Consider the following 18,305-nt stretch of genomic DNA (forward strand, 5'->3'; position numbering starts at 1 on the left):
ACTATAATGGGACACTCACAGCTCCTTCCAGAGATCTGGTTGATCATATTTGAACTCATCTCCGATAGTTTTATGGGATGGGAGGCTGACCATCCTGTCGTACCTTTGTTTCATGTTTGCAAACAATGGAACGTAAATCTACCCCGCCGCTGTCCTTGAAAGAACCATCGCTGACTACAAGCAGGTGCTGGTCGCGCCGCTCATTTACCGACATCTGTGCGTATCAGGATTCAACTGCGCTGAGAAGCTCTCGTTGGCACTCGACGACGGGACGAAAAGGGGCATCCTTGTCAACCCCGCCGTGCGGTCTCTCGATGTCAATCCTCCAGTATCCAGCACTACCCATGCCCTCGATATCTTGAAAAAGTGTTCACACTTGCACACCTTTGACGCGCGTCCCGCCTCTCCTTCTGATCTTCGCTGGTTGGAATCACTTGCCATGCCTGGAGGAACGTTGAGGATTCTCCACGTACATCTTTGTTTCGGTAGTGGTTGGGACGGCGAATCGCTCATATCCATCGGCCGGCTTTTAACCTTGAATCGTCTCTACGTTGTGGTCATGCCACTCAACCACATGGATGCTACACAGTTTCCTGCAGTTGATCCATGGATGTTACCCGATTTAGTCCATCTGTCGGTGATGTGCACCAAGGACGGGCCGGGTCATGGTGCATTTACGAAATTCATTGAACAATGCCATTTTCCGTCGCTTCGATCCGTCAGACTTTTAAACAGACGATCTATGACAATCCCACTCAGTCCTGCCTTCTTTCAACGTCATCCTGATCTCCGCGAGATAGCAGTATCGCGGACCCAGTACGTGCTTACTCTACGGGATGTCCTGCCGTCGATTCGCACCCTCAGCTTGGATCAGTTTACCGCTAAACTTACGACATCTGATGTGGAGAAATTTCCATCAAGCATCCGTACCATTCGCCTCGAATGGGGGGCAGCGCAAGATGTGGACGTTTACGACGCACTTTATGTTGCCCTCGAGAAAGGCGGCCATTCGATGCAGATCACCGTCGTGCGGTTTGGGGACCAGAGGTGGACATGGAGGAGCGCTCTTCGGTTCCAGAATTGGCAGGAGACATGGGTAAGAAGAGCAACTGTTTTACATGATCGGGGAATAGCGCTTTTGGATTGGAGAGGAGATGATATGTTCTCAGTGAAAGGCATTCTAGACTCGGAATATATGGGCCGAGACTAGGTGTTTCATTTATCATATTATCAGTGGAATGACATATGCATTCCGTCAACTGAGCGCTTTCACAATCGGATGCGATCATACAGATTGGAACCCCATTCGGAACATGCTATTCCTAGGATAGATGTTCACGTGACTTCTAACGTGCCCAAAGCTTCCGCCTCAGGTCCACCAAACACCAATTCCTGATGCAGGGTACGTATAAGTGCAAGTGGGGTTTGCCGGTATGCTGGAAGGAATGCCGTATGAGGTGTAGGAGTGTAGTGAGTGTGTAGGAATGAGCGTATCCCAATATGGGAGAGTCGATGTCAGGACCCTAATGGGTTGCTGACTAAGCAAGGCTGAGACGTTGCACTTGCTCTCTATACCGAAGCCAGGCAAAGCCCGTCCTCAGTACAGGTATAGTAAAATGGTGACCAAACAACAGATAATGATTACTGACAGCTGAGACTCATGCATATAGCATGGATCCTACCAGCGAGAGATCATAAAGTGATGGATGGTAAGAGAGAAGGTAGGATGTAGTTCTAGCTGCACTCTATAGCGCGTTTGCTTCCGTTTTGCTTCCGTTTTGCTTCCGTTCCACTTACCTAATCAGGCAATGGTTGTGCGGACGTCTCTGTGCTATACCGCATCATTTCCAACTTGGTACAACCACGATGAATGGCAAAGTTTTACTCGTTCCTGAGCTCTGGCTCGTGATATTCGAATATTTGGTCGAGGAACGGGCAAAGGACTACTATAGTACTCGTCCCAACGATTTTCTGCAAATAATCCTGGTGTGCAAACAATGGAAGGTGCGAACACATAGTTCTGGGTGTCCGCGGTACTTTTCCTAATGAATCAAGGCAGACTCTAGCACAACCATTGCTTTATCGATGTCTGAGGTTTGGTAATCGGGAAGCACTCGACAGATTTTTGCTATTGTTTCAGACCGATTCGGCACGATGTCTGCAGATCGAGCAGTCGATTAGATCCTTGACCGTTCGCCATACCGTGGCCCGTTCACGACAACTATCTCAATTGCTTGGCCATTGCTCCAACCTTCGAGAATATAAGGCCGATTTAGTTGGCGCTGCAGATCTCAGTGCCATCGAGCAAGCGGACTCGTCCAAACGCTGCCTGGAACGACTCGACATTGGCCTCGACTTACGCGGTTGGGACCTCGCGCCGCTTGCCCTCATTGGTAGCTTAACTGGACTCCAGCATTTGGACCTTGAAATAATATGCGATCGTGGGGGACCGCTTGCCACGAACCTCAATTCTGCAGACCCTTGGAACCTGTTGCATTTACGGTACCTTGGTGTTACGGAATTATATTCGGATGCGAATGTTACACCTTTCGAAACTTTCTTGGCTCGAAGTCGCTTTCCCAATCTCGAGAAGCTGAAGATCATCTATCCGCAAACTTCTTTTTCTCCCGCCATTCAGGACTTCCTGCAAACGCACCCACATATCGAGGACCTTGAGCTGTACTCTGCATCCGACATTGCCGCCGTACGATGCGTTTTACCCTCGCTTCAAACGCTTGTTCTGCAGACTGATTCCGGACTGGACGCTGCCCTCATCGAGAACTTCCCGTCTTCACTTCGGCATATCCGTCTTATGTTTTCCTCTGAACAGAACTTAGGGCACGGGATCGAGCTATTCGCAGCGCTTGGGTCGGGATCTTGTCCATTTCACCTGGATCGTCTGCATATGGGTGGAGAGTGGACATGGAGAGGTGCCTTCGAGCTGCGTTCTAAACGCGCCAAATGGTTATCAAGAGCAGAGGATCTGCGTAACAGAGGAATCGCCATGTTAGACAAGAACGGAGACGATGCTTTCACAGTCAAGGAGATTATGGACAGCGAAGCGCTCGTGCAGACACCCAAGACGCAAGCTATCGTGCCAGTAGATCAAATGTTTTTATGCTACTAAGGCTACAATGGATTTATTGCAAATGGAACATTGGCTAAACAAAAGTGCGATCTACGCGTCCGGCATTTGCGGTGATGATATCCCCTGATCTAGCGTTTTGCGTAACGTAAGAACCTGGAGCCGATGATCGTGATGACGAAGTTGGCCGCAAAGTAACAGAACAGGATCCAGAGGTCACGTTCCCTATGGCTATAGTCAATATTAAGGGGGGTGTAGAATTCCTGTCCGACGCGATATTGGCAGTACTGGCAGTTGGACGTGGCGTTATTATTTGCAAGGTATCCTCCGACCTGAGAGATGAAGTCGCCCGCCCATTGCTCGCACGTTTGTCCAGAAGGCGGTTGGAAAACAGAATACTCCGATTCACGGCAAACAATCGGCAGATTATATAGCTCATTCGCAATCAGACCAGAAACAAGACTGCTCCCAAGTAAGTGACATAGCTCAGCTGGTACCCCAAGTACATACCGGGTGAATGGCGTCAGTTGATATAGCCAGCTTCGCCAGAACTTCCCAAGTGTCGGATACGGGATGGTCACACCGCAGAAAGTTGTGAGTACCAACATGATGAATGGGTTGAACAGTGCCGCAATGCGGATGGAGGGTGACAGAGCCCCTATCGCCTGTGGGGTATAATATGAGAATCATGTTAATCAGGCAAACAAAGTGGGCTCACCTGTCCAAGAGAGACACCAAACAGTTCGACAAACAACACCATGGCAAATGCATAGCCAGCATTGCCAACGAAATTCATCGGATAGTACATCAAAAGGAAATATGCGACTGCGCAGATGAAGGAGTAAGGGATCTCAGCCAGGAGCTGCCCAACGGCAAAGACGACAGGCGAATACATCCTGCTGGAGGCTTCGCGAATAAAGACCATACGGTTCAGGATAAACATGGGTTCGATCTGTCCCATGATGATAGCAGGCAGGACGCTAACCCAGAAAATCGCAAATACGCGGTACTGCAGGTCCAGCAAGCTGTGGTTCAGGCGGAGGAATGTAACGGAAATCCAGAACGAGATGAGCACGTGGATGAAGAGCCGACTATAGACGTATTCCGGCCTACGCCAGAGCGTCATCAGGGCTCGACGTGTAACCAAAATGAGCTGGTATGGCAACTTCGTAGCATAGAAACTTGGCTTCTCCTCTGTGTTTGGTTGCTTCAAAGCTTCCCTCTTGATGTCCTCGATTTCCTGTCTGAGCTTCTGGTTTTCTTCGGATTCGAGCCAGATCTCACCCCAATCCTTGTGGCCTATGCGCTTTGTCGTACCAGCGCCAATGGCCTCGAGCATGAACTCGGCCGGGTTATCCGTCGGGCCGCAGATAGCGCCATTCTTAACGAAGTAATCTCGAAGGTAATGACTGTCCTTGCCGATAGGTCCACAATACACGGTTTCCCCACCGCGCTGCAAGAGGAGCAAACGGTCAAAGCTCTCGAACAAGAGAGACGAAGGCTGATGAATGGTGCACAAAATGGCTTGGCCTGAATCTGCTAGCTTGCGTAAAAAGCGAACAAGATTCCAAGCGCTCTGACCATCCAGACCGGAAGTGGGCTCGTCGAGGAAAAGCAACAGCTGCGGCTTGCTAGCAAGTTCCACGCCGATGGTAAGTCGTTTGCGAGCTTCCACACCGAGACCCGACACCAGTGCTTCGGAGAGGTCATCCATCTCGAGCAACTCGATGATTTCTGCCGGAAGTTAACACATGACACCACCAGGGCGGCTGCGCGCTTACCCTCGACATACTGGTCTTTTTCTTCCTTAGGAATAGATGCTTCTTGTCGAAGATAGGCAGAAAAGCGCAGTGCCTCGCGGACAGTAGCACTTTCCTCGTGCACATCCATTTGCTCCGCGTATGCAGTACCTCTGGCGAAGTTCGCGCCGAGGGGTCGACCATCTAAAGCCTGATCAGACCTGTCCTCTACAGCATATAGGAATTATACGTACTCATCAAAATTTCACCCTGAACAACTCCAATATTCTTACGTTGTGCCAGAACATCCAGACACGTTGTCTTGCCAGCACCGGAGGCGCCCATGAGGGCAGTGAGACTTCCAGGCTTCACATAGCCATAGACATCGTGCAGCAGACGCTTCGATCCACCTTGAACAGGTACGTGGTAGTTGAGGGCCTCAAAGGTGAACGGCTCCTTCGATTTGACCAAGCTGGAAATATCGTGCTTTGCTTCTCCTCGTCCGGCAGCTGCCCGCCTATCCTCAAGCTCCTGGTTGAGCTTCTTGCTCTCCTTGTTCTCTTGGGCAAAGAGTTGGACCGAACGTGCAGTATTAGCGTGGTTCTTCCTTTCCATAGACACGATCTGCGTGATCTGGAAGAAGACAAAAAAGGCCACAAGGATGCCGAAGTTGCGCCAGATCCAGTGGACGTCCATGGCGAAAGCAGCAGACACGTAATTGCTGCCAGCAACAGAGGATTGACCTGGGATGGCGCCGGGTAGGGTGCAAACCTGATTGGGACCAACCTCATTCCTGGTATGTTTTCAGCTCCCTTCAAGGGCACACCTCAGAACGAGAACTTACGGATACTTGTTCAAGTTCAAGCCGTTGTTCGGAACGACATAGTTACCAACGCAGTCCATCTATCACCCATGTCAACAAGAATGGTACAGTCTCAGTGGAAGAAACACACGTCAATCCGGGACATCTCATTCTCTAGTAAGCCCTGGAAACCGTAGTTGAGCGGATTGAGATAATAAATCCAAAACAACCAGCGTTGCATCGAGAAGACGGGGATGAGGTAACCCGAGTAGAGGATCGCTGTAATCTATCATCAGTAGTTTGTATCATGCCGCCGAACAGAATGCACGTACTGAGCGGCACGAAGAGTGCTCCTAGACGGAAGGCCGTATTGAAGTCCGGGCAGAGGATACCAAACGTGCGGAAGAGGCCCTGCATGGATAGGAAGCCGGTGTAGTTAATAAGATGGAATGTGAAGAACCCGCCTGCGTTACGTGATAGGCCAGCCATACTGTATTAGCACCCGGTTCAGTTTCACTTTGCCGCGAGCAGGTAAGGGGAACTCACAAGTAAACAATGATATCGAACAACGTCATCCTTGCGAACGAGAATGGGATATCGGCGATCGTGTTAGCGACAGGGAGCGCCGCGCTGCGATAGAACGCGTAGGTAGTCTGCTTATACAGGATAGGACGGCCCAGCATCATGGTCGGCAGCTCACCAAACGCGTCGAGCGCGTTGAGCAGCAGGGCGACGAAGATGACCGAGCCGCGGGTGAAGCCACCTGCTGCTGTGAGAGGGAGGTTAAGGAACGCACTGCCGATTATGATAGCGAGGACGATCGCGGTTCCGTACGAGGTGAGGAGGCCAAACCGATCCTGCAATCTACAAGACACGCGGCTCAGCATCATCCTGCACGAGTTGGGGAGAACGTACTGGAGCTTGAACTGCCTGCATGTAAGCGCTTTGACTTGACCCCAGAAGCTGCGTGTATAAGGGCTGCCCCTGCTCGCCCCCCGTTTCTCCTCCAAGACTGCGTCCCTAAACTCCTGCTGCACCCCCTCGTTCGTGCTCACAAACGTCTCATACTCCTTCCGCTCCTGTTCCATGATCGTCCAGTACTTGCCAGCGCGGAACGCCTGTTCGAGTTCTTCCGGCGTACGGGGCGCGCGTTTCTCCCAGCCTTCTTGATACTCGCGCTCATTGGGATCGGTACAGCCCGTCAAGTAGTCCGCTGTTGTTTGCCTAGGGAAATCTTTGAATCCAAGTCCGACGAAATATGCACGTGCTTCCGTTGCAGCGCCGTAGAATACCTGCCGCCCCTGGTCGATAATGAGCACCTTGTCGAACAGGCGGTAGATGTTCTCTCCCGCCTGGTACAGGCTCACGAACGTCGTTTGTTCCAGGACGTCTGTGAGAACGCGGAGGGAGCGCGTATAGTCCAGTGCTGTGCTTGCATCTAGCCCTCGGGTACTGTTATCCCATGCAGAGACATGGGCTCGGGAAGCCATCATCTCAGCGATACTGACGCGTTTCCTCTCGCCGCCAGAAACACCACGAACGAACTCGTTCCCGACTAGGGTGTTCGCAGTGTGCTGGATATTAAGCATTTTTAGCGTCGTCGACTCGATCTCTTTGTGCAGTTCGTGCCGAGTGAGCCCGAGCCGTTGGGCAGGGGGCATCTTCAGTGCCAGCGCAAAGGAGAGTGTGTCGTGCACCGTAAGCGTGGCCAGATGGATGTCGTCTATCGATCAATCAGTGTCAACTCCCCAGAGTGTGCAAATCGTGACAGTATGCACCTTCTTGGTTGTACACCACCTCGCCTCTGAACCGCTTCTCCATCTCCTCCGCACCGATACCCGCATATTCGACCCTCCCCCCCACCTCCAGATACTCCCCACGACGGTTGGAGATCGCCTTGAGGAAAGTCGTGCAGCCTGAGCCTGGGCGTCCGAGGACGAGGCACATCTGACCGGGACGTAAGACACCGGACGAAGGTTGAAGGATGGCTTTAGGGGTAGCGCGGAATCGCTGGGGACGTAGGAGTTGCAGGAGGCACAGAGGGATGAAAAGGATTGAATTGAGGATTGCCGCTATACATCGTATACTGATGTCAGCACTCTGAGCAGATCGCAGGACTGGGAACGCACAAAGGAAGTTTTCGACGTGCACCCTCTTGCCTCCTATTCCCCAAACCGTCAAATCCTCCCATACGACGCCCACTCTCTTCCTCTTCAGTCCCCTCTCCTCTCTTCGCTCCACATCCGCCGTCAGATAAGCAAGCAGGTCAAATTCCTCCCCCGCCTCGCCCTTCTCGACGTCTCCTGGTCCAGCATGCGCCGCCCTCGAAGCATGAGAGCGCTGTGTGAGGGTCCGCGCAAGGGCGTTGAACTCTTCTTTGGCGCCTCGGAGGTCGACAGGGTGTGGGTCGAGAGGCTCGCCATTGCCCACCTCGCGTTTCTCTGACTCTTGCAGGTCGGATGGACCACTGCGGGGAAGGAGGGAAGGGTCTATAGGAGTGGTAGCGCGCGTGCGGTCATCGTCTGAGCTGGTGTCCGGGGCAAGGGCACCCGGTGCAGAAGGGGGTGCACCTGAGGTCGACATTGCTAGCTGAGGGCGAAGAGGGGTAGAATTTCATCACTTTCCCAACGTTTAATAGCCTCCCTATATTCTGAAATGGGGATAAAAGTGTTTGTAATCCGCATAAAAGAATTGCTGACCATTTCCATGATTTGTTTACCCTATTGACCAATAATGTTCTTTGACTGTTTTTGCGATAGGGTGGGTTCCTTGGCTAACCCGTGCCGTATTTCGCCATCGGGCATCAACTGATACCTCCGCTTTTTTCTCACCACCCCGAGCTTCTGTTCTTCCTACACCATTCCCATCAACCTAAACCGTAGAACAAGCAGTGGATCTTAGTCATCCAAGTTGTAGCTCATCTGTGACAAACGCATTGCAAGACACATTACAACGCAATCCAGGACGATACAGTCCCAACCCGGCGATATAAATGTACAACACTAGTTTTCTGACTAGCTTTCCCCATGTACGTAACCAAGTCTGACGAATTTGATTTACCATAATTCCAATTCTATTGCCATTTCTCACAGTTTCGTGCCGATCGACAGTCGGCACCGCAATCTCTGATACCCCTTTCATACCCCATGGTACCCACAGTTACCTTCTCATTCGCCGTTCATTGAGCCAATGTGGGAACGTTCCAGCTGACCTATTATTCCCAACCGCATTACTCTCGGACCCGGACCAAACCGCACCACATCCGGACAAAACTTCCGCCCTCCGCGGCCCCAGCCCGCATGGCGTTTGCCAAGTAAATACAACGACCAAGCACGTGCATGAGCGCTTATCGCTGCAGCTTAGTCAGCCCATGTTGGCCAGCATCATGATTACTCAGCTTCTCTAGCTCTGAGCCTCCGATCATTCCATTCAGCACGTCAACGTACCATCATGAAGCCTCTATAACCCTAGGCCACCAATCATTTCCATTCAGCACTGCGGATTGGCAGTGAATTCCTGGTTTCTTCGCCGACGCTCTCAGACACTCCATACAAGATGTATTAGGAAGACAATGACTTGCTCGATCTCGCAGCACATGCATAAACCGCCCAGGTGACGGCATCTTCCAGCACACTGAATTAAGATAACGTTATACAACTACTGTCAGAGGCGCCCGATGAGAGCTAATCATCGGCCGCCTCGCCCACAGGCCGCGGCATTCGAAAGCCTTTCTACTCTATGTAACGTGCCCCTCAGAAGTTGTCTGCATCTCTCATGGGTATATGGGAGTACAGCGGCGTGCACCCATCGAGTAAGTGTACTGGAGGATGGCTATCAGCCACGAGCTACGATATCGATGTTAGACAAACTCACCCAGATCGTCCACAATGTGGTGTCCGCGAACTCGAGCGACCACTTCATCCCCTTTGTAGTCCAGAGCCAAGATTCCCAGTTCTTCCAGGCATCTTGCAGCCTCAATCAGTTCTTTCGATTCTGAGTACAGATGCACATCTTTCCAGTTGAAACGTTCGTCTTCGAAGTGCAAGAACTTGAAGTTGATCGTGTCGACGCATTTGCGCAAGGATTCAAGAGTGTCAAGGAAGATCCATGCAGGTGACTCCACAACCCGTATTACCGTCGCACGAATATGCACATGTTGAAGCGAACGGGGGAAATACTGCAAGTACTCCAGAGGGCCGTCGAAGATGAAATGACGCACTAAAGAGAAGTATTCAAGTTCCATTCCTTCATACTCTGATTGCACCTTCTCCATCTGTAGCCACTGAAGGAGGGGACCATGGTAAGAGAGAAAGTCGTCCAGAAGGTGGTAGGTCCGCTCCACCGTCAGATTACCCAGTAATGCCAAGTCCACAAGGGAGTCGAATTTGCAGTCTGAGAACGGGTTGATCAACCCCGGGTTGAAGATGTTCAAGTGCAGAGAGCGAAGGCTTGGAAGGTCGATAGTCGGAAGGCACTGTTCATCCGGTAACTAGACGTCAGAGTACCACCTAGCGCTGAACGCTAGAGACCGCAGCGAGGAGAACATGTCAAGGGCATAAAGGAGAGGTACCAGTGCTTCCTCACTCGGCACAGTGAGGTTCAGCTTTCGTAATGTTTCCGAACAAGTGCTGCCCAAAACCTCCAGCTCGCGAAAGGAAGCCGTGATGGTGACCTCCTCAAGAAGGTGCCACCCATGAGATAGGAAGTGCCAAAGACCGGGATTTGTTGTGATATGTTCTCTTGGGTTGCATCGCTTGGGATGTGGTTGGAGTATATGGATATTTCGGACGAAGGTGCCTGGAGGAGCGTCGGAGAAATTTGATGGCCATAAACGCTCAGCGATGGGCTGAAGAGGGGCTGAGCAGTCCATGATTCGAATTATGCGATAAAAGAGCGGCAAGGCGACGTGCTTCGTATTGATAGGTTAGTACTATCGCATGGCAGTACAACTCATATGTACTTACATTCCATTGCTTGCAGACGAACAATAATGGAAGCAGTGAATTCGGTTCTCCTGCTTTCCACTGTATTGTAGTTAGTCCGTCGTAGGCATACTCAATATATTCGTTGCCGGAACATCCGTTTTACCGGCTCGCATGCGGTATCCGGATACTGCCGGACCAGTTACTGCTGTCGACTTGGATAATCCTAGGCGCTCTAAGAGCGCCAAACTGGATAGTCCCTGGGCGTTCTGAGAGCGTCAGCTTTGGGATAATCCGGGGAAGTACTTACGCAGTTTTTTTTGGATAATCCGTAGATAATCTCTGTTCATGCACACGTGAGGGGTGATGCCACAGCGTTGGATTCAGTTCGGTACAGGTTGATTCACGACACTACTATCACATGGTAAAGTGCATACAGATATATGACATGGTAGGGTAACTGCATTAATTAGAATACCGTTTCTTCGTTGGACGTGATAATGAACGCACCGTTAAATGTTTCCATCCCCAGTGTCCATCACAAACCGTTTTAACTAAACGTTCCGCTTGTCCATCCTCTTCTCATTCTTACACAGGAACCCCGCACAACTTTCCGAACGACAGGAAGTTCAACCATTTCTTCATCTCGGCCATGCAGTCGAAGTCGTTTGCGTTTTGGTGTTGCTCGATGTGGATCATGTTCCCGCCGAGAGCGTTCTGAGAGTTGTCGTGCTGGAGAGGAGGGGGATATGTCGAATGGGAAGGAGGCCAAGTGGGAGGAGGAGGCGGATAGTTGGGGCCCGGGTGATTAGCAGCGTATCCGTAACCGTAAGAACCTTGCACAAGTGTTAGAAACGTTCACTAAGAGGATGGAACAGACGCACCATGGCTCATCGACGGCCCACCTCTCAAAGCTCTGATCCCCCGCTCAACGTCTCTCTCCACTGCCCTGGCCTGCACCAAATGTTCGTAAGCTCGATTCACGCCATCTTGTGCTTCACGTTCCCGAAGGTAGTAGAACGGAGCGGCGAAGGTCGGGTAGTGGGCTCAAACGTAGTTCAGATGGTCGACGGCTTAAGATACGGACAATTTCGCGCGTTCCACGTTGATACTTGCCATACCGAGTTCCGTTTCCAGCTGTATCAACGCGTGGTTGATCTGAGGCAGAAACACTTGAGGGACGGGGAAAGAGTGCCCAATGTTGATCGAGACCTTCTGAGTAGCAGAGGGGTTAGCCATTTGTAGGTGTTTCCTGTCACCCGTTAGAGCGTTTAACCTCAACCTTAGAAAGCAAACAACGTACCTGTGTAGTTGGTGAGAAGCACTGTTGCGTCCAGAGACAGTTCACTCACCGTATTCAGGCGCGTTCGCGGAATCAATCTCAGTGCGGTCCCCTACTGACGTTATGCAAATTAGCGGCGGTGCCGTCCCTTGTCCCCTTACTATGTAAGTCACGTGATCCTCCACATCAACAACACCGTGTTTTACCTTCTTTGATGTTCCCCCCCTATGTGTATACCTGCATATTACCATTTGAAATGCAGGATAAACCCATTATGTGGGGCCAATCTCCGCATAACAATCCCCATTGAGAATGGCTGCTCTATCTCCCTGTCTGTTCTCCCCATGTGCCTCAGCCTGGGACATAGATCAATATATGTCAACACAACAACAAGGGTTAAGAACCCACCACTGTCCGGGGTTCACAAGTGGAGTGTTGCCCACCAGACTGTTTGGTCCAGCAAATTTGCACATCTTTTCCTGTGAAATTCTGTTAGGATTAGGGTTGAACTAGTCAGTCATTCCTTGACATAATTCAGCATTTCATACTCATGAGTACCTGTAACATCCACTCTTCTTTTGAACATTATTCCATCCACTACCAACAGCTCCTTGACCTTGAGTTGAAGCACTCCATTGTGTCCACACATGTCCCTGCCTCATTCACCATGCACACTTGCCAAATGCTCTCCAAAAGCCACCCCAATCCCATCATACATATGCAGGGATCATTGCCTGTTTGTAGCTTTCCATCAGCATTGACTTCATGTGGATTCCAGCCTGTCTCACATTGATGTGAAGCAGGTTAGAGAACAGAGCAGTGGAGGATCTGTTCCAACCATGACAGCTCAGGACTGGGGTTGAGATTTGCTTCCATGTAGCACTGCCCCTCTCATCATCATCTGTTTTTTTTTGGCCAAGAACAAAATGTGGCTAACACATGGTATTTCACTATGTACAAGCCAGACCAAGATAGCCTGATGGCATTACATTGTCCCCTCCCTCCAGTAGCTGTTATGAGAGCACACAGCACTCATAACCTTTTTTATGCTTCTGTCAAATCAATGACATCCACATCTGAACATGTCTCAATGCATCTTTTCTTCTTCCCCAGGCCAAGGTCTTCTCCCTCTGCTTTCTTGCGGCATTTACAATTCCTTGATGGTATGATGAAGCAGTCTTGAATTTTCATCCTACCCATGGAAGAACGTCCTCCGCCTGTGGTGATTGTTAGAATCACTGACATCAAAGGTGAAATCTCCCTTCCCTGTTGATTCCTCCATCCTCTCTCCACCAGTTCTAATCCCTACTTTTGTGACACCTTGATGGCCATAGGAAAGACCCATTTTCTTCCCATAACTTTGCCCTACTGTGAAGTTAGGTTGTTTTCCATCCTAACCTTTACCCCTCACCTTCACACTTGTGGTTTGTGGGACCACATACCATTTCCCCCTGTTGGGCATGCTCCAAGATCATCACCATTCTCTCATATTCCACACTGATGTCAAGCCCACTTGATGTGCAAATGACACTCTGCCCCACTTGAAGCAGCAAAATTGACCCATCTGAGAAATTGAACACATCATTGGATGCCACATGCTGCCATGCCCAGGCATCTAACATTTGATGTTGTCTTCTTCCATGATCACCAGTTCCCGGCAGAGATCTGAATGCTCAAAGGGCCTGAAATCGCTGTTGGAAGGAACTCTCCACTCAATAGGGGGTAAGAACAGCTGTATGACAGTTAGTATAGCATTCATACTCCAGCTGAGACAAACTTCACCAAAGACCTGAAAAACACTTTAGCTCTGTCTGCCTCATCTGCAATATCAATCACAGTGCCTTCTTTCTCTCTCTTGAACACCCTCGAGTCCCCCTTTTTTCCAGGCACAGCATTCTGTTTTCTCACTCTTCTGTGCCCTCAACAGCAATGACCAGGGCAGTGATGAAGGAGGCAGTGGCAAGGAATACTCATAGCTGTCTGAAGACATTGGATGGGGAGAGGATGAGACCATACCACAAAGTTTATTGTGTCCCAGATGACTGCAGCCAGGGCAGCATTTAATGCAAGCTAAGAAAGGACATTGATGATTGCCCATCTTGCAACAAGCTGGATTTGAACAATGGATTTCAAAGCCATTCACTGGGAATAACACCATCATCGGGTCTATATTCGGTGCTGTCACAGTATAGATTGGGGGTGCGGACATTGCACAATGCCAAGGCACATCTGCCTGCCAATGGAACCAGTGGGAGATGCCACCCTGTTCCCCATTACACTAATAAACAATGTATTAGTCTTCCCTGCCCCAGTCCTGTTAGGTGTCATAGACTCACTGCCTGGAATGAACATCCCTTATTGTGTGCCATAGACAATCTCATGATCCTTGGGTGTACACCACTCCCACAGACTCTGCACACCTCGTCCGATCAAGGACTTCTGAACAGGATGGGTGCAACTGGTGTCATTTGAGGCATGGGGCACTGTGCATACTTGAGATGAGGGGATTTCAGTTCCAGAGGATAGTTGTGCTCTGGGTTAACAATGCTGCCCTCCTTATGTATGTTCCAAATCTGGACCTGCATGCATCCCTTCATCCCCAGTTACTGCACTTATTGTCAGATCAGCTGCACTTTCCTTCAGCTGGGCCTAGTTACCCACTCACCAACACAGGCAGGGACTAGTAAGTCTCCTTTCCCAGGTAGATTCCTTGCTCCAAATTCCTCTCATGCTCCATGGGAGTGTTTCGGCACCTCGTCGAGTCAATCACAGCTAAGCCAATGTTGCCAACATGGCAATATGTGCAGCTCTTCTTTGTTGTACTTGTTTCCTTGTAGAGCTAATGACACCAGAACATTAATCAATAAATCTTTTCACTTCCATGTCAAAGATGGCAATTGCTGTGATAACTCACATCATCTGATTTCAGGGGCCATGTCTGGTACATGGAGAGTGGGTGCAAAGAATCACTTTGACACTTGGCTGTGCATAATGATCAGTATGGGCATAACAAGGAAAAGTTTAGATGGAGCAGACAACAGCAAAAACCCTGACAACCTGTTCCCCTCCAATTGGATGACAGTCCCTGGTTGGCAGCTAGGTCCATTCCCTGGTAAGTAAGCTGGCCACAACAGGATCAAAAATGCTCCCCATGCAATCAAGCTGCCTTGACAACTGGAATAGCCTGTATATGTAAGAATCATGCCCTCTTGTAGACACTTGAGGGCAATATTGTGCTTCAGTCTGAGATTAATCGAGTGTTTAGATACAGGGAGAAATTCTTCCAACCATACTTCCTCAGTTTGGAAAAGATATGTGCCTGCTTTGTGGCATAAGCAGCCCAACCTGGGTTAGCCAATTGGGAGGACCAGGCAATCACAGATGCACCCCAGGCCACACCATAGTATTTGAAGAACCATACCACCCATTTCATCTTGACTTCCAAAAGTTCCACTTCCTCTTGACCCCATTGTATGGCTGCATAAGAACACCACCATGTGACTGAATCCACTGGCAGAACGTCTCAGTGCAGCCACAGTGAATGTGGGCATGGACTGACCAGCATCACTCCATTTATCCTCTGTGTGGGCCAAAACAGGCCCCTGACCCAAACATAACCAATGGATCCAATGTCTGTTGGGTGACATCTGCTTAGAACCTGTCTTGGCATCGAAACAATATTCCAGTTCAATGTCTTCCAGCAGGCAGTATCTCAAATCATTGGCTGACAGCCCTAGGGTCACCATGGCATTTCTTGCATGTCAATACATATTTGCATGATGTTTCACCAAGCGATGCTGAATGTCCATTGTATGGTGTGTTCTCATCTTCATCCCTGGCACAGATGCATTTGTATGCATCTTTTCCCATAAAAAATGTTGCAGCTTCATCACTTTGATCATCTGGCTAATTGCTTGTTCTGCTTGTGCCTTCCTTAATGTCATCTCGATGTAAGAAAGTCTTTCCAAGTTCATTGCAGCTCTTACTTGTGAATTGAAGTTCAACAGCAATCCAATTACCTCATGCTCAGGTAGGCTGTCCACAGAAGTGGTCGGGATGTTGCCTGATATCATCAGCATTTCACATTGTTGTTGAATGTGCCACATGTGAAGTATGGGCAGTAGACTGGCCCAGAGTTGATCAGCTTCTGTATTGTCTCTGTCCACCCCATTCATACACTTCAGTTCATCCAGTGCCTGTTGAACTGCCTGCCTAAGATGAATTCAGTCCTCCACCGAATTCCAAAAAAGGTTTCACTTACAGGCACTCCTCCAATGCAATGCCAGGCTGGATGAAGGAGACAGAGTCTCCCCTCTCTGCCCTTCCTATTGTAGTGGCAATAGACTCCAATGCAGTCTCTTCTTCACACACAACTGGTCAGCTGTGTGTCTTTGGGAGGGTACTGACATTTTCTCAGCATGTGATATGAACATAGGTGGGTTGAACACACCTGCTTCATCTGGAAATTGGTAAACACTGCAGAATGACCCATCTGTTCTCTCCAAGTATTCTGGTTGTGCCTTTCATCAATCAACCCAAGGACCAAACACAATGCTAAGATTGTTGAAGTACTCCTGGCAGTGTTGCAAATGTTTCCTCATGGAGATCATTCTTCAACATAGAAATGGTACTGTGTGCAATCATTAGACACTCATGAGACATGTGGGGTCCCAATAGCTCACTCATATCTTGTTGTTTCTTCCAATTCCAGTTGGTAAAGTGAGCTTCCAGGCAGTCCAGACAATGGCCCAGATTCATCTCCTTGGTACTGCCCCCAAGTTGGTTATGCTCCACCCAACTCCTCTCAACTCCCTCCCCATCCACCCCAGCAGCTCCCAGTTTCAACAAGAGAGAGAAGCAATAATGACATTGCTTGTGATGAGCATATTCATGCATTTTGGGTATGACAAACATAATGTGGTCCCAAAGTGGCACCAGATGAGGAAATTGCAATTTCATCCTTTCTTTCCACTTTGGCAACCACATACATGCCAAATCATATGACAGATATATGACTGGCAGGGTCTCAGCCCCTGCAATAGCTCCTGCAAAAGCGTAATCAATGTTCAAGAACCTTGCCAATGTCAGCATGGTATATTTGATGCTTGGCTTAAGGGACACACCTTTCCCTGACCTGCAAATCCACTGTTCCACCCAGTCTGTATAAGCTGTGGCATAGGCAACTCCAGGAATACATGCTGGACAAGCAGTATCCGACGTTGCCCTGGAATAACATTGATGTTTTAAACCCACTACAAGTTTGAGCCTGGCTACAGTCTCAGCAATGATTCCCACCTTTCCTACTAAGTGGATCTACATACCAATTTCATCTCTTCATGGGTTCAGATATAGTTGGTGAAATGGGTCTGGTCTGGGAAAAATCCTCAACTGCATAGCAGGCCCACATCATTTGCATCAACATTTTTCTTCTTCACTGAAAGGGTGAAGTTCCCATCTCCACCAAGATACAGAGTGATCAGATGGCTATTATTCAGTCAGATGCTCACATCCAAACAAAAATCAGATGGTATGCATGGTTTGGCTGGGTCAGCTTTTGCCAATTCTTCCTTGGTGATATTAATACTGAGCTGGGGGCATGCTGGACAAAGCGGACTGTGAACCTGGGTAGCTGCAAATGGAGGAAGATTGTTTGTGATGCCATGGGCCTCCCCACAGCACTGGGACACTTCCAGGTCCATCGAAATTTGGCTTGCATGGAGAAGCTCTTGATAGCAATCATTGGTGGAGGCCAGGATGATGTCGCTGGTTTGTCTTATGAGCTTTGCATAATAGTCATATGCTGACTTCTTTGAGCAAAGCATATGCATATGGAAATCTTTCATTACTGCAAAGCTGAAGGCCATCTTTGGGTTGTCAAACAATGCAGGGAATAGTTTGGTGCAAAGCAGCTGAACATAGTGATTGGGACATCTGTAGCATTGGCAGAAGGCCCACAAAACATTGTGAATGCCATTTGCATGGAGCACCACAAATGGTGTGAGGGCTGGGGGGGTTGATGCAGGACATGCTGCGCCGTTGTGTCCTAGACAAATGATGAGGCCCAAGTTGTGTAGTGACTTGTGCCTAGAAAACTTTCCTTCCCATACCTCTGTCCAATGAAATGGATTGTGCACATGGGCAGTAACTTGACATGTGCTGCATAGAGGGAGCACTTGAAAACAGTCCCTGCATCTCATCATCAGTTGCAAGGGACTGCCACACTGTGCACATGTCAAGGCTGTTGTTTCTGCATAGCACCAAACCACTTCTTCAATGATAATCAATCATTTGGCTTTGAACTTGGATATAAAATCTGAATATGCCTGGTTGCATTGTTAGTGCTGGATTTAAGTGCTAACATGTCAAACTTCCCATACCTCAGTTTCACCCACCTTTACTGGCTCCTTCTGGGTTTTGGCATCAATTAAGGGAGGGGCCAGACATTCTAGCTCCAGGTCCAGGAATGTGCCAATGG

The 18,305-nt window shown here is 49.4% G+C and overlaps 6 protein-coding genes across 6 annotated transcripts; 2 read left to right on the top strand and 4 right to left on the bottom strand.

Moving 5' to 3' along the window:
• Window positions 1-43: 43 nt before the first annotated feature.
• DACRYDRAFT_23658 (uncharacterized protein) lies at window positions 44-747 on the top strand (the record flags this gene model as incomplete). Its single annotated transcript, XM_040773330.1, has 2 exons — window positions 44-132; window positions 185-747. Coding segments are annotated over exons 1-2 (607 nt in total), but the record flags the coding sequence as incomplete, so codon positions are not given.
• A 1,119-nt stretch (window positions 748-1,866) lies between these two features.
• DACRYDRAFT_117774 (uncharacterized protein) lies at window positions 1,867-3,127 on the top strand (the record flags this gene model as incomplete). The annotated part of the gene is made up of 2 exons (XM_040770453.1): window positions 1,867-2,004; window positions 2,060-3,127. The coding sequence occupies 2 exons, from the start codon at window positions 1,867-1,869 to the stop codon at window positions 3,125-3,127; spliced, it is 1,206 nt and encodes a 401-aa protein (XP_040626447.1).
• Window positions 3,128-3,136: 9 nt separating this feature from the next.
• Window positions 3,137-8,209, bottom strand: DACRYDRAFT_81942 (uncharacterized protein; the record flags this gene model as incomplete). The annotated part of the gene is made up of 12 exons (XM_040776538.1): window positions 3,137-3,547; window positions 3,596-3,750; window positions 3,804-4,819; window positions 4,867-5,028; window positions 5,079-5,617; window positions 5,669-5,727; window positions 5,778-5,905; window positions 5,959-6,116; window positions 6,173-6,490; window positions 6,542-7,349; window positions 7,405-7,698; window positions 7,756-8,209. 12 exons carry the CDS (start codon window positions 8,207-8,209, stop codon window positions 3,217-3,219), a joined length of 4,422 nt encoding a protein of 1,473 aa, XP_040626448.1. The 3' UTR covers window positions 3,137-3,216.
• Window positions 8,210-10,934: 2,725 nt separating this feature from the next.
• DACRYDRAFT_23660 (uncharacterized protein) lies at window positions 10,935-12,637 on the bottom strand. The gene is made up of 8 exons (XM_040773331.1): window positions 12,383-12,637; window positions 12,239-12,319; window positions 12,037-12,186; window positions 11,838-11,981; window positions 11,661-11,816; window positions 11,433-11,594; window positions 11,059-11,384; window positions 10,935-11,008 (listed from the first exon to the last, which is right to left on the bottom strand). The coding sequence occupies exons 5-7, from the start codon at window positions 11,785-11,787 to the stop codon at window positions 11,137-11,139; spliced, it is 537 nt and encodes a 178-aa protein (XP_040626449.1). The 5' UTR covers window positions 11,788-11,816; window positions 11,838-11,981; window positions 12,037-12,186; window positions 12,239-12,319; window positions 12,383-12,637; the 3' UTR covers window positions 10,935-11,008; window positions 11,059-11,136.
• A 3,888-nt stretch (window positions 12,638-16,525) lies between these two features.
• Window positions 16,526-17,015, bottom strand: DACRYDRAFT_41255 (uncharacterized protein; the record flags this gene model as incomplete). The annotated part of the gene is made up of 2 exons (XM_040774501.1): window positions 16,526-16,904; window positions 16,954-17,015. Coding segments are annotated over 2 exons (441 nt in total), but the record flags the coding sequence as incomplete, so codon positions are not given.
• A 310-nt stretch (window positions 17,016-17,325) lies between these two features.
• DACRYDRAFT_55674 (uncharacterized protein) lies at window positions 17,326-18,060 on the bottom strand (the record flags this gene model as incomplete). Its single annotated transcript, XM_040775343.1, has 1 exon — window positions 17,326-18,060. A coding segment is annotated over one exon (735 nt), but the record flags the coding sequence as incomplete, so codon positions are not given.
• Window positions 18,061-18,305: the final 245 nt, after the last annotated feature.

This window comes from Dacryopinax primogenitus (assembly GCF_000292625.1).
Source record: "Dacryopinax primogenitus strain DJM-731 SS1 chromosome Unknown DACRYscaffold_15, whole genome shotgun sequence".
Taxonomy (NCBI): Eukaryota; Fungi; Basidiomycota; class Dacrymycetes; order Dacrymycetales; family Dacrymycetaceae; genus Dacryopinax; species Dacryopinax primogenitus.